Source organism: Gadus macrocephalus, chromosome 1 (assembly GCF_031168955.1).
Source record: "Gadus macrocephalus chromosome 1, ASM3116895v1".
Taxonomy (NCBI): Eukaryota; Metazoa; Chordata; class Actinopteri; order Gadiformes; family Gadidae; genus Gadus; species Gadus macrocephalus.
Window position 1 is genome coordinate 19,099,983 of NC_082382.1, and position 14,710 is coordinate 19,114,692.

The 14,710-nt window shown below is 45.7% G+C and overlaps 1 protein-coding gene across 1 annotated transcript; it reads left to right on the forward strand.

Annotated features, from left to right (window-relative positions):
* The first annotated feature begins 1,040 nt into the window (after nucleotides 1–1,040).
* LOC132457167 (espin-like) lies at nucleotides 1,041–14,512 on the forward strand. The gene is made up of 5 exons (XM_060051241.1): nucleotides 1,041–1,394; nucleotides 2,697–3,089; nucleotides 11,366–11,445; nucleotides 12,305–12,325; nucleotides 12,848–14,512. The coding sequence occupies exons 1-5, from the start codon at nucleotides 1,239–1,241 to the stop codon at nucleotides 12,990–12,992; spliced, it is 795 nt and encodes a 264-aa protein (XP_059907224.1). The 5' UTR covers nucleotides 1,041–1,238; the 3' UTR covers nucleotides 12,993–14,512.
* The last annotated feature ends 198 nt before the right edge of the window (nucleotides 14,513–14,710 follow it).

Consider the following 14,710-nt stretch of genomic DNA (forward strand, 5'->3'; position numbering starts at 1 on the left):
AAACAGTTACAAAGTAAAACATATGTTGGATGATGGAGAGGATGTAAATGTTGTTACTCTGGGAGTGAGCAAGGCGATGGAGAGACTAACGAAAGCTTAGACACACGGCGAGTGAACTGCTCCATAGGATAAATTGCCGGTGAACCGCTCTAGCCGAGCCTTCTCTCGGAGGGACGCTAAAGTGTGTTGCATAGCGACCGTCGTGCATTTTGAAGGCAGCCAGGAGGGACTACTTTTTTGTATTCTTTAATAAAACGGCTATTTTGACTTTCTTGGTTTCTTTTTAAATGTAGTGTGTCTATGACTTTCGTTTTGCCATAATAGTAGCCGTTGTATAAAAGCAATAGATCACTTCAGTCAGTGGTATGTGCTCATTATACCACTGTGAAGGGGGTCGCCGGCCCTTCGCTGCGCGTCGGGGCCGGACAACGCCCCTTAACAGTGGTATAATGAGCACATACCACAGCCTGGCGTGATCTATTGCTTAAATGAAACGCCTCGCTACGTTCGCTAGCTAGCTAGCTACAGACAAATTGCTAGCTACAGCAAATTGCTGTAAGTCAGGACCCTGTGACATGTGTCAAGTGTCCAATTATAAATTAGGCTCAAATGTTGGGTCAAAGAGTCAGCACGTTACCAGGGAGACACCGGCAGGTCGCTTTGGGTGGCCTCCCAGGGAGAGAAAGGTGGACCCGTCTACCTGTTTGAGAGGGGGGGGGGGTGGGGGGGTCAATTGGTTCCAGAGGCTTAGTGTAAGAACATGCATAGTACCAGTACCTAAGATTGAGTGTCCGGACAATGTTGATGATCTTAATTTCCTTTTGTTTATTGCTGTTGCTGTAGTGAAACACACGCCTCTCCTTTCACCCCCACCCTCGCAATAGCAAATGGCCTCTCCTCAAGCGCTGGCATTACATGCAACCCTACCAATACTGTGGAATGAAATATTTAGCACTAAACTGCCACCCAACTCCCCTCTCTCTCTCTCTCTCTCTCTCTCTCTCGCTCTCTCTCGTTCTCACTCTCTCTCCCTCTGTCTGTATCTCGCTCTCCTTACAACTCTCTTTCTGCACCTCTCTCTTGCTGCTTTTTCTTCCTTTTCTCTCTCCTTCTCTATCTACCTACCTCTCTCTCTCTCCCTCTCTGTCTCCCTCCCTTTCTCTCTGTCTCTCTCTGTCTCTCTCTGTCTCTCTCTCTGGAACCGCGTCGGCCTGACTGCTGCTCCTCTTCTTCTCGCCATGTCCTCAGGCAACAAATCCTTCAACATGATGTCCCCCACGGGAGACAACTCGGAGCTGCTGGCGGAGATCAAGGCTGGGAGGAACTTGAAGCCCACCACCCACACTAAGGGCTACACCACCGTCTACACCAGCGGCGGACCCCCGGGCACCAACGTACGTACAGGGCCGGGCAGTGGTCCTGGGGTCTGTGTCCACTGGGAGAACATAGGGGTGTTGACCCTGCTTAGGGTTAGGAGTTTGATTCCCAATGCTAAGAATGTATCTTCACTCATGTTATTGATAGACGCTTTGGTTTAAATATGTTTTAGGCGTTGGTGTAATGGTTTTGTTTGAGTAGAGTCTGGGCGTTTGGAGAAGGGATCTCCCCTCCCTGTTAATTCTCTCGCTTTATTTAGACCTCTGAGCTATGTGGTGTCATCACACATGGTTCCTAAAGGTCCTTCTGTTGCTCTGCCTTTTGAAATTCCTCTCTAATTTTTATTTTTATTTTCAACCGATCAATCATGATGGTAAAATCGAAAAGCAATGACAAGCAATGTTGCATAACAATAACAATGCTTATTATGCAGGTTATTGAGGACCTGTATATGTAACATGTAGAAAGGACATATGGTCATGTGCTTCCACTCTCGTTGGGCCTACCAGTAGTTTGAATGAGGACGGATGTGCGGAAAAATTGTGGCTAATTCAGCCAATACAAGCTGTGATTTCATAGCATCACACGGGAGCAAATATTTGGCCCTGGCCATCCCGGGTTTTGGTCTGTTTAAGAGACCCATCACTGAACAACTGATGCTCACTGTTTGACTTTGTCTCGTGAGGGCGAGACCGCCAGACTATTTTGTAAACCAGATGCTATTCAGCTGTCATCGGAACCATAGATCAACATCGACCTGGTCAATGAGTGTGTTATATATGGGATGTGTGCACTCACTCTCAGAGTGGTCATTGTTGCCTGGGATCCAATGGGGGGGGGGGGGGGGACTGTGTTTTTTTTTGTGCCATTTAAACACTATGACAATGCAGCCCCATTCAGTGAATGAGTGAAGCAGCCTGGGTTGTATTCACATGTCACCGATTACACAACGCCATGGCACAGTTGGATAAGGTCGACAAGCTCTGGAAAATGCTAATGTTAGATTGTTCCGCAGAAGCAAGAATCGATTTCATCAACATTTTTGAATTACACACTGGAGTTACACAGGAATTACACACTGAACAACAACGACGCCATCCGTCTGAGTACTGAACAAGTCTCATCCATCTCATTTGACAATCTATATGTTTTATATCACATACATATCCATGGAACAATTCCCCTTGTTCCATGCACAAACCCCATATCACCACCCTACCATAACTCTCCCATCTCTCACCCTACAAGGGCGAATTGTGTTTAACCTTTGACCCTCACGCCCCCTAACCTTCTGTGTACCTCCTTTAACCGCCCCACAGGGAACCCCCGACCCGGAACAGGACGAGGGCACGGAAGCTGCCCCCCCAGAACCCAGCCCCCCAGTGCCCAGCCCCCCGGTCGCTAACCCCCCGCCCCCGGCCGCAGTTAAGGCTCCCACGTCTCCCCCCGCCACGGCCTCCACCAGCCCCACCCGGACGGCCAGCCCCAGCCCGACCCCCAGTCCCACGGGCTCGGGCCAGGGCCGGTCCTCCCCCTCGGGCTCCGTGGTCAACGGCGGGGGCGCGGCGGTCCGGAAGACCAGCCTGGCGGACGTGGAGGCGATGGTGCCCACCCACGACGAGCAGGGCAAGGCCATCCCGGAGTGGAAGCGGCAGGTGATGGTGCGGAAGCTACAGGCCAAGGTGCAGGAGGAGGAGGAGCACCGGCGCAAGGTAGGCACCGCTGGCGTGGTCCGGGGGGGGGGGGGGGGGGGGGTGTGCTGTGTGTGTGTGTGTTTTTGCAGTGTGTGAACCAACTATCTCTTGCTTGTGTCTGGAGATTCATCCCCCCCTGGAGGATTTCACGTTGGAGCCTGCGCTCTGGGATTTTTTTATATTAGTGAATTGAAGCAACGTTGCATATATCTGTCCATCATTTAGTTCAGGACGAATTAAATAATGAGTCAAGTATGAATAGGGACTTGGCATTCAAAGCTTGCATGCTCCTCACTTACCTAATCTCTGGATTAGGTTAGTCTTTGAGAAGAATGCATTTATAATTGAATTTGGCTTCAGAATAGATTGGAAATGTAGTTCCGTGTCTAACAGCATGTGCTGTTGTGTGTAGTGTAGAATGTTGGTGTATTTTAGTGTCTCTCTGTTGTTCACATTTCTAGTCTAGGGACAAGCCAGGGCCTCTCATACTGACAGGGTGTTCTGCCATTGTTATGTCTCAACAAGGTTGAACCGACCTGGTCCTCCGGGACATGGCCAGGGCCAGATACCTTATCAGTGCTGATACCTTGTGGTCCATCTATTGGAGGGCCATGACCTGCTATTTTCTGGCTGCAGTGTCCCAACAGGCAAACAGAGTTCTGTGGTTTCAGAGGATTCCCATAGGATACACATCCGATGTCATTGATTAAAAAATGAATAATTGATCTCGACAGATAATCATCTGCAACAATGATCCCCAAGCAGTTGGATAGCTCTCATTGTTCCCCTACTGCCCTGTGGGCTGGTCGCTACAATGCAGTTGCAGGATCATCTTTTGGATGGCAGGCAAGGTTGAAGCGCTACATTGTGTATCTGTTAGCAGTTTACCTGAACCATTTACTATACCTCCAACCCCTCACATTCACACTATCCCCAAATATTGATCAATAGTAATGATCAGATGTGGCATTGTAGGCCCGCATACATTCCACAGAATCCCTGGGGATTTGACATGGTGGCAGTACACGTTCCTCTGCATGGTGTTTTTGGTCTTATGTGTTGCGGTGGCGGAAGCCAGTTTGGAGTGCGGTGAATTGAAGACTTGGAGATGAAGCCCGCCTCAGCGTTCACCCCACTGGACACACGAGTGTGGGCCAGTGTGCGGTGAGAAGGGCTTTCAAATCCAGGTGGTTACATGCCGATTCAGTGGTGTGATGCCAGACCCCATTCACACTACCACTAAACCATGCTAACAACATCACAAATAAGGCAGGTATATAACACACTTAACCTGATCAGGTGCCATGATAAACAGTAAAGGAAATGGTCAAAAAGTGGCCATGGCATCACAACCACCTGTGATGTGTTAAACTAGACTAGGAATTAAATACAGACAAAGATAATGGAATAGGCTTAAACAATTTAGGGTTTACAAACTAATGACGTAGATTTACTGTAAATGGGACATTCTATTTACTTCAAGCAGATCTAAGTATGATCTGCTTAAAAATCTCAAAAGCGATTGAAACATTTTTCACCTCACTTCATGAGGGATACCGCTTTCTTTGTCACCATCAGCCGGACACTAAAGGGGGCTGGTATGAAGCGCGCAATGAGGTAGTGCCATTGCACCACTAAATCCATGTAAGCCCTGTCTGCAGAGGAAGATTTGCTCTGAAAGTGTGTGTGTGGTCAACACCACAGCCCCAAAGCTGAAGGAACCTTCCCCTTCCTTTTTTTTCTTCTCTTGTCTTCTGGTCTTCCTTGATCTCTGCTTTAGTTTGCCGCAAGTGGGCACTACCAGCCCCAGGAATGGCACTACTCCCATGTCCACAATGCCATCTTGGGCCCGTTCGGCGAGCTGATGACGGAAGCCGACCTCATCCGCATTGAGAAGCAGATTGAGAACCTGCAGGTCATGCACAAGGTCTCGGAGGTGGAGAAGGAGCTGGAGCAACTGGAGCGAGAGCTTCAGCAGCTCTTGCCAGTGTCCGCTGCCCTCAACCAGGAACACTTTTCGGTCAATCCAAAGCAAGTCCACGGACAGGCTGAGGACCTCCCTGCCTGGTGCAGCAAGATATCCATCCTCCTGAGGAATATGGCTCTTCTCCTTGCCACGCTAGGGGGCAAGGAGGTAGACGTTATGGATATCCTGTTATCAGAGGCAGCTGCCTCAAAGACCCAAAGTCCATCGGTGCAGGAAGGGTCCGTCACCATCGGGCCAATAGGCCGATCCCAGTCCTTTTCCATAAGGGAAGAGGTTGAGAAGGAGATAAAGCAGTGTGGAGTCTCTGTGAAAAACCTCAAAGCCAATTATGAAATCCAGAACCCGACACAGGTCTCAAATAACAGCCCCAACAGGGTCTACCAGCGCAAAAGGTCGCTCCCTGTGGTGAGTGAGGGCAGCCCTGCATCAGCATTGAAGTTGGAGGATGCCCTCCCTGCGTCCCCAGACAAAGTCCTCCCCTTACAGTCGAACGGAGTATTGCCTCCTGCGGAAAAAACGCCCTCACCTCTTGTGGAGGAGCCTTTCATCCATGCATCTACTGCTCCTCGGACGTATCCTTCCTCCGGGGTGATGGGCTCGGCGGATATGGTGCAGTTCAGTCAGGTGTTGGCCGAAGACCCCATTCTGAACAACGACCAGTTAACGAGAACGTTGCAGGTGCAGACTGATCTCAGCTACGTTCAGGAATGCATTGAGATAAGGAAGGAGAGGATCGTCTTCTTGTTCCTCGAACACTGGAGGAAATATACCCTCTCGGAGTCTTACAGGCCCAAATATACTGGCAGAAGGGGAACCCACCTGGAAGTGGGGTTTGACAACCACAGCCAATTGAGTGGGCAGTTGGAAGGGGAATTGCAGAGCGAGGACGACAAGACCCTGCACTTCATGAAGTCGAAGCAGGTGGTGGGGAACCTGATTGGCCATTGGCGGACTATAATGAGCCAAGTGCCTACGCGGCAGATCCGCAGGCTCAGCCGCGCGCAGATGATCTACTGGCCAGAGCACTTTTTGCCGCACATCAATGGATCCCCCGTCTCCTACGAGAGCCTGACCCTCGACCTCTTCATGCTGGGATACTTCCAGCTGCTGGAAATGTCCATGTCTCGCAGCGAGCGGAAGTTCCGCCACCTGCTGTGCTACGAGATGTTCGACCGCCTGGGCAGCCACCCGTGGGAGGTGATCCGCCAGTTCCACCGGGAGGTAATGGGGGAGATCGAGAGGGGGAAGAGAGACTGGGCCGAGGGCTTCGAGGAAATAAAGCTCAAGTACTTCAGCGACTCCGTGAACGAGGGCGGCATGTTGACAGCTACTCTGATCGGCGTCTCTCCGGAAATGGCTATGTTGTCGGGCCCGGAGGTGCCACCGCCGCCCTCACATCCCCCACCTCCTCCCCCTTCTGCTCCCCCGCCTCCTCCCCCGGGAACGGCTCCGTTAACCTCCCCGTACGGCGAAGAACCGAAACCACGTGGTTCTTCTGCTCCCGGGCCTCCTCCTGCTGCCCAGGCACCCGTACAAACTCTGGCTGCCAACACAGAGCAGCCAACACCGAACAAGGGAGACGTAAAGGCTGCAGGTGCGACCAAAGTTGTGCCTGCAGTTGTGCCCGCGTGTTCAAATGGAGTAAGTGCCGCACAAAGTGAGTTGCCCACGCCTAAAACGACTGAGCCATCCAAGTCAAAGGCACACAAAGTTGGGGAACCGCAGACCAAAGCGCAGAGCTCCGCTGGGGCTCCACCGAAGGATAGTCCGCCTGTCGCCGTGCCGACCGTAGTGGAACCAAACGTTGATAAGCCCCCAACGAGGGACGAACCAAACGAAGACTCTATCAAGCTGATCTATGAGCTGAAAGAGTTCAGCAATGAGGAGATCATTCGATACATTGACCGCAGCTTTGCTTTCTGGAAGGAAAAAGAAGGCCAGTTGTTTGACGTGTGAAAGTGAAAGAGACAGTGGGCGATGGATTTTAGTCAAAGGTCCAGCTAACTCTGGCTGAACAAAGAGAAAAGAGGCCTGTTAGCGTTGGGGTCTGATGTAACAGAGGGGGCTTCTAGGTGAAGCTAGGGTGTAGTAAGGCAAAGGCCATCCGCTCACGGAGCTGTTGTGCGGTTCTCATGTATCTGAATGTAAATTCATGATCTGTCGTGTGATGAATGTGCTGGAAGCCCTGGATTATAAATTTATGAGACTAATGGTCTTTGTAAATACATTGTTTCTTATGGTATTTCAACATGTTTGCCATAAAGAAATGCAAACTATTTTATATTATTTTATAGAATTTAGGTATCTGGATTGGCATTATATTAATTCATTTTAAATATTTTGTTTTAATGAGATATACCGACACATGAAGGAAACGAGGATGATGTACACCCCCAGTGAACAGGGTAACCGTTGGTCTTTTTCTTTACGTTGGCTGTCATATGCCTGGGGTAACTTGATGTACTGAGGTAAGGAGAAATTGAATGCAACTCGTAAGCTAAACCCAGGAGGGGTTACTCGCAGGGCTTATTACTGCATGCCCTGAAAGTCAAAGAAAGTAGGTCTTAAGTGTCAGGTTTGTAAGAGGTTAGGGTTACCTCATGGCTCAGAGCCCTCGTTTTGTAAGTCTGTGACATCATGTTTTTGCATACATAGACATGTTCCTTTCAGTGCAGATTTATTTGTCATTTACTTCAGAACAATTGGAGACTTTTTAAACTGACATTGATTTGTTTGTACTTTTTTTGAGACGGGCGTTTGTCAAATAATGTTCTGCATTTAATGCTTGTTTATCACTGAGTTTCTCCCCTTTAACGTACTGGCTACAAATAAATTCCACATTTATTGAGATTTTGACTGCTTTCACTCGCTCCATTCCAAGCAGAACTCACTATCAATATCGGTTGCTAGCCATTTTACCAGGCTTAAATCTAAATTCTAAACCCCACTCCGAATCTTTATGATTTACTTGATTGTTGTTCATCATTCACAAAAGAAGGACAACGTCCAACTTGAACCTTTTGTGTAGCTTAAATCCAGTGTTGTTCATGCTTGGGGCAGTAGCTACCGTCGTACTCTGGTCCCCCCCCCCGGTGGGAGCCACTCCAGCCCTCCTTCCCGCCACGGCTTAAGCGGAGGCTTCACCTGGTAACCATAGCGATGATCTATACTTAGATTAGGGCCTACACGCAGACGGTGGACGGCACGCAGCGAGAACACACAGTACACAGTTTACCCGCGGAAAAAGTCGCTAGCGTCCGTTATTCAAACGGATTCAAACTTGTATGGGTTTTAAGTCATAATATTTTCTATTCGATTTTTAGTCAGTGTTACAGTGTGGTGTATGCTATTAATTCAGCAGGGCTGATTCATCCACTTAAAAGTGCATTTATTAGGATCTAGAAGCATCTAGCGGTTAAGTTGCAGATGCTTCTAATTCAGGTTGGTTGCAAGCTGAATTACACCCACCCCCACCCCTCCCAGGCCTGTACTGGCCTGTACTGGCCTATATTGTGTAAGATACCAGTACTCCCAAAATTATGTTGTCTAAAACAGCATCAAGTTCCTTGAATGATTTATAAATCATACTTAGTTGTTTAGTCTGTAAAACTACTAGCTTATAAGTAATCCTGATATCAGCTAAGATGGCGTCTTCTCTAGAGCCGTTGGTCCATTCTGGGCTACTGTAGAAACAAGGCAACATGGCATGTCAACAAAGAGAGAGTTACAGGTTGGCCAGCACTATGTATTTTTTAGAATATAAGAGTTACAGGTTGTGCAGGAACCGTTAATGATCAGCATTGACTACAGATAAATCCAGGTAATTTTAAGCAATGAGCTAATTGTCAATTTAGATATTACCACTTTTAAAGTCAAATTAAGTAAAACTAAAGTATTTTAGATTATATGATCCTATAACTCAACGAAATATATCTAATATCCTATGCATCATATAAATGTCTGTCACCACATATCTAAACTGTTAGGATACACTTTGTTTCACTTTATTTGAAATGTTATTTGATCTCGGGGTATCTTTCTATCTTTTTTTTTTTTAGCGCTGCAATTCCCATGGGAATCATTAAATATTGAAATCGACGACACTGGATACTGTTGGTGAAATGCCTTTAGTAAAACCGCATGGCAGATATCTACTCAATATGAGATATTGGAGATAGGATGTACTCTATCCTCTCTCTCCTCACCACCTCAACCTACTGCGGGGTAGAGCGAGAGGAGAGAGGATCTGGTTTCCTTGCTTGTTTGTTGTGTCATGTTGTCCGGGATACATCCTGACAGGCTCCAGTGTTCCCTGGACATGTAAATGGTATTATGTCATTTGGTTGAATCGTGCCAAAGGCTTTCTATTCAGTGTTTTGTTGTCTACTGAACAGAATGGAATAATGTACACATTTAGCAGGGTGTGTTTCCTTTGTGAAAGAGGCTTTGCATCTCCCAGCATCTCCTGAGTCTCCCATCTCCATCGCCGGTCAGTTTGCATACATATGCACAGTGTTCATGGCTGTACGCATTATGTATGTCTACAGGGTAGACATGGAGTTCTCATATGGGTTCACCTCATTCACTGGGCACGGCAGTACTAATATTGACCTTGTATTCTAGTTAAGCCTTTGTCCAACTGTTTTAAGCCAGGGCCCATAAGAGCTAGACCCTCTGTCTCTGGGGCCCAGGTAGACCTATATCAATAAATGCCACACAAACATTGATGTCAAAATTAAGTGGGTGTCCGTTTTCAAACGGTGGTTGATTCATGGTTTTTAGAGTGATGGGACGTGACTTATTGAGAAAATCCTGTGGTCGGATGGGTCAATGAGTATTCTGTCGCGCATGTCAACAAAACGTGAGGCGCAGGTGTAAACATTCATCCGTACAATAGATTGGGTCCAGCGCCGCCGACCCACGGTTTGAGAAACACTGCCCTAAAGGAAGAGCTCTGTCCTGAGACGGGTCCGTGCACATCCCCGAGGGGCTGATCTGAGGAGGCTAGAAGAGGCTAGAAGACCCATCCAATGCAGAGGACCCGGAGAGAGCAGACCAGAGGGCAGAGCAAAGTACTGCAAGGAAATTGGCTTTCTTTAGTAAACCCTGTAGAGCGACGACCTTCTGACTTAGAGTTTGGCTCGTAGAGCGAGGCAAAGGCTGCGGCGTGCTGAGGGGATTTTTATTTCCAGCTCATGTTGTTGTTGTTGTTTGATTGTTGTTCCTTGATTGACCCACTGCTTTATGGAAGCCATACAGGAAACGTTTAATGGACTTCTTTGTTGGCTTCGGTCATTTGAATTATTGGGATAATGTGGCACCTTTTTAAGCAATCACAAAGACACATGACATTTGAAAACCGAGGGACAGTACAAGGCCACGTTATGATTGGCTCAAATGAGTTCCGGTGATGTCATTGCCATAGGTTTTATGTTAAGTGACATCATCAGACCATCGTACCGAATTCTTCCGGTCAAAAAGGAGGTGGCTCTGTCCCCAGGGTCAGTATGGTCACCATTCATACGCTCAGAAACATATTCCCTGAAGAAGAAATAACAACTTCATCCTATGGTGCTCCCATTGAGAATCCTTTGTTGATTGGTTATAAGGAACCTCTCTCTGTCTCTGTCTCTGTCTTTACTATCGCTCTCTTTTTCTGTTGTGCTCTTTCTCTGTCTCTCTCTCCTTCTCTCTGTCTCTGTCTCTGTCTCTCTCTGTCTCTCTCTCTCTCTCTCTCTCTCTCTCTCTCTCTCTCTCTCTCTCTCTCTCTCTCTCTCTCTCTCTCTCTCTCTCTCTCTCTTTCTGTCTTTCACTATCTCTCTCTGTCTTTCACTATCTCTCTTTCACTCTACACTTTTATCTCTCTCCTTCTGTCTTTATCTCTATGTATAAATATCTCTATTTCTCTCTATATATATAAATATATTGCTTTCTTTATCTCTCTATATATGTACATCTATATATAAATGTCTCTCTTTATCTCTATAATATTTCCCTATCTTTATATATATGTCTCTCTCTATATAATATCTCTATATATGTAAATGTATATATTTATATATATCTCTTTAATTATATTTATTAATATATCTATCTCTGTGTATATCTCTCTCTTTATCTCTCTTTATCTCTGTATATTTCTCTCAATATATCTCTTTCTCTCTGTTCTCTCTGTCTATTTATTTGTATATTTCTCTCTTGGTCTTTATATCTCTCTCTCTCTCTCTCTCTCTCTCTCTCTCTCTCTCTCTCTCTCTCTCTCTCTCTCTCTCTCTCTCTCTCTCTCTCTCTCTCCCCCTGTCCCCAGGTGGAGGAGGAGGCCACCCGTCTGGCCTCACTGCCAGCCTGGCGGAGAGACGTGATGAAGAAGAAGATGGATGAAGAGAAGTAAGTAGCAGCAGCTGTGTGACCAGCGTCTATGTTCCCGCCGTGACATCTGCTGTTTGTCTTGTTGAATTGGAGCTCTGCCATGCGTGTGTCTGTGCCCGCCTCTGTCTCAGTGTAATAGTTGTGTGTCTGTGCCCACCTCTGTCTCAGTGTAATAGTTGTGTGTCTGTGCCCACCTCTGTCTCAGTGTAATAGTTGTGTGTCTGTGCCCACCTCTGTCTCAGTGTATTAGTTGTGTGACTGTCTATATCTGTCCCTATCTCTGTCTGATTGTAATAGTTGTGTGTCTATGTTCATCCGTCCATGTCTCAGTGTAATAGTTGTGTGTCTGTGTCCATCCGTCCATGTCGCAGTGTAATAGTTGTGTGTCTGTGTCCATCCGTCCATGTCGCAGTGTAATAGTTGTGTGTCTGTGTCCATCCGTCCATGTCTCAGTGTATTAGTTGTGTGTCTGTGTCCATCCGTCCATGTCTCAGTGTATTAGTTGTGTGTCTGTGTCCATCCGTCCATGTCTCAGTGTATTAGTTGTGTGTCTGTGTCCATCCGTCCATGTCTCAGTGTAATAGTTGTGTGTCTGTTTTCATCTGTCCCTGTCTCAGTCTCAGTATAATAGTTGTGTGTATGTGTCTGAGTTTATGTCGCGGTAGTGTAAAATGTCTCTTTATATGATTTACTGTCCTTTTTGACGTGAATGCGTGTTTTCAGAAATGAGCTACTATAATATTACATCTTGAGAAATATTGTGTTTGACCATTAAAGTGTAATAATATAATGTCTATATAGTTTAGAATTGTTCTTGTGTTGTATTTTGCAGTGTGTTGCTAGAATCATATTCATTTCTTTTTTCCTCTCTCTTTTGGCTGGACAGGGAGCAAAAGAGGTGAGATCATTTAATTAACTTTTTTTTAACAAATTCTACCCCATACAAATACTCCTTGATTAAGGACTAGACGATTGGCTGAAAAGCAAAAGGACAGGTGCTTCCCTCTAGTGGCCAATTTTAAACCTGCATGAAGATAAAAGTGCCAATCAGGTTGTTTGTGGTATGCCCACACCATAATTCTTCTTTTTGTCAGTTTCATTGAATCTATGTTTGAAGACTGACAACGGTACAACTGTTTTCGGGACCGCTAAACATTAAGCGTAGTAAATTAGCTCATTGCAAGGATAATGTACTGGGAATTAGTATGTGGTGGGTCCTCTGCCCGAAAGGTCATACACAGCTTGGTCACGATGGGAAACTGTTTAGCAACCCCTGTTCTAAAGAGTAACATTTGTTTATATCCTTATTTGTTTATGTGGGTAAATGGTTCTGGTTAAGATATTTGAAGAATCCATCACTTAAAGTTAATCATCACTTAGGAGTTAAACGCTCCCATTTCTATCCACTTAAATCCTTTAGAAAAGAAGAGCAGGAGGCTAAACAAGCCAAGGAGACTGAGGAGAAGACAGAGCAGGAGCGGCTACGGACCCTGGGCTACGACGAGACCAAGCTAGCTCCCTGGCAGCGCCAGATCATCCTGAAGAAGGGGGACTTGACTAAATAGCGACACTCGTTTTTGGCCTTCACCATCAGGAACAGGACAGTCCGAAGAGCGTAGGACTCCCCCGCTCGGCCGCTGCGGAGACACAAGACGACGACATCGACTGCTTCGGTTCTATTCAAAGTCTGGGGAACACTAAACGGTCAGATAATTTAGCGTTGATGCTAGCGGTGTCTAATTTCTAAAAGTAAAGTAGCTAATTATTCTCCTCGTTCTCTCGTCAAGACATTTGCAGAAATTGGTATGCGTCTGAACTATATTACGATTATCTTTAGTACTGTAATGACACTTTTAGCCGATAGATGCTAGGGCTGTTTTCACAACACTGTTAATAGATGGAGTCACACACACACACACACACACACACACACACACACACACACACACACACACACACACACACACACACACACACACACACACACACACACACACACACACACACACACACACACGCACACACACACCTCTACTGTAACCAGAGGCTAGTCTAAAAGCTACAATTTTGCCATCAGGAAAATCTCCTGTTCAATTTTTGTTTTTCTTCACTCGCCAGTATACAAGAAATGTTAAATCTGTTGTGGATTATTGTTGGAATAATAAAAGTAAATAGTTGATCAAACTCTGAATGGCATAATGTAACAAAACAGCGTCGTTCTAGTGATATTTTTGTATGGAGCTCTATTCATATCCTTATAATTTCACTCCACTGCCAGAAACATATATTCTTAAATGAGATATCATGTGTTCTATAGACTGTTATATCATGGTAGATTTGAAATAGTAATAAATCCTATTTCAAATCAATGAAAGATTGCCAGTCAAATTATTTACAAAAGATAATTTAGTCTCATATAGTATACATAGATCAATAACTAGGTACTTTATGCATCCCAGAGGGGAAATTATAAAACTTTTCCTGCAAACATTTTATATTTAAAACCATTTAGATGAATATTGGAAAGCCACATCATTACTTGGAGCCCTGGAAGAGTTTTCTTAAAATACAATAAACATTCACTTAAATTCAGGAAGCATCAAACGCAAAAGTCTTTGGACTTTGGACATCGCACCTGCAAGACAAATAATTCAAACTTAGAAAAAGGTCCCTGCTATTTCCAACTGTCTCATCCCATGAATGACAAAATGACATTCCACCATTAGAGGGCTAACTCCTCCTTCAGTTCGTATCCTCCATGACATTTCTGAGTCATGTGACTCAACTGCAGAAGATGTGTTCAAACAAACAATATGGCAAAAAGCAAATGTTTGCAGGGCACGGAGCAGTGCAATGTGATGCTGACTGTGTTGGATGTGTCTTTCTGAATGTGTTCGTAAATTCATGGCAAAACATATTATATTATATATTTGCTTCATTGATGTATGTCCATTTTTGTAGTTTATCCTCCGAGCATATCACATCATCGTGAAATTCATGGTCCTTGTGTGAGTAATAATTTGGAAATAGTCGCTTTCTTTGGATGCCATAATAATTTCAAAAATAAAGACTATCTGAACGTCAATGCTTCAAGGCCATTTGTGTGTGTGTGTGTGTGTGTGTGTGTGTGTGTGTGTGTGTGTGTGTGTGTGTGTGTGTGTGTGTGTGTGTGTAAAACAACAAAATGCTGTAGTTACCCTTTAGACTTTGTTGCTTAAATAATTCCTATACAAAGAGAGTATATTGCCACATGAAAGGCCTCTCCAATGCCCGTTATACAATT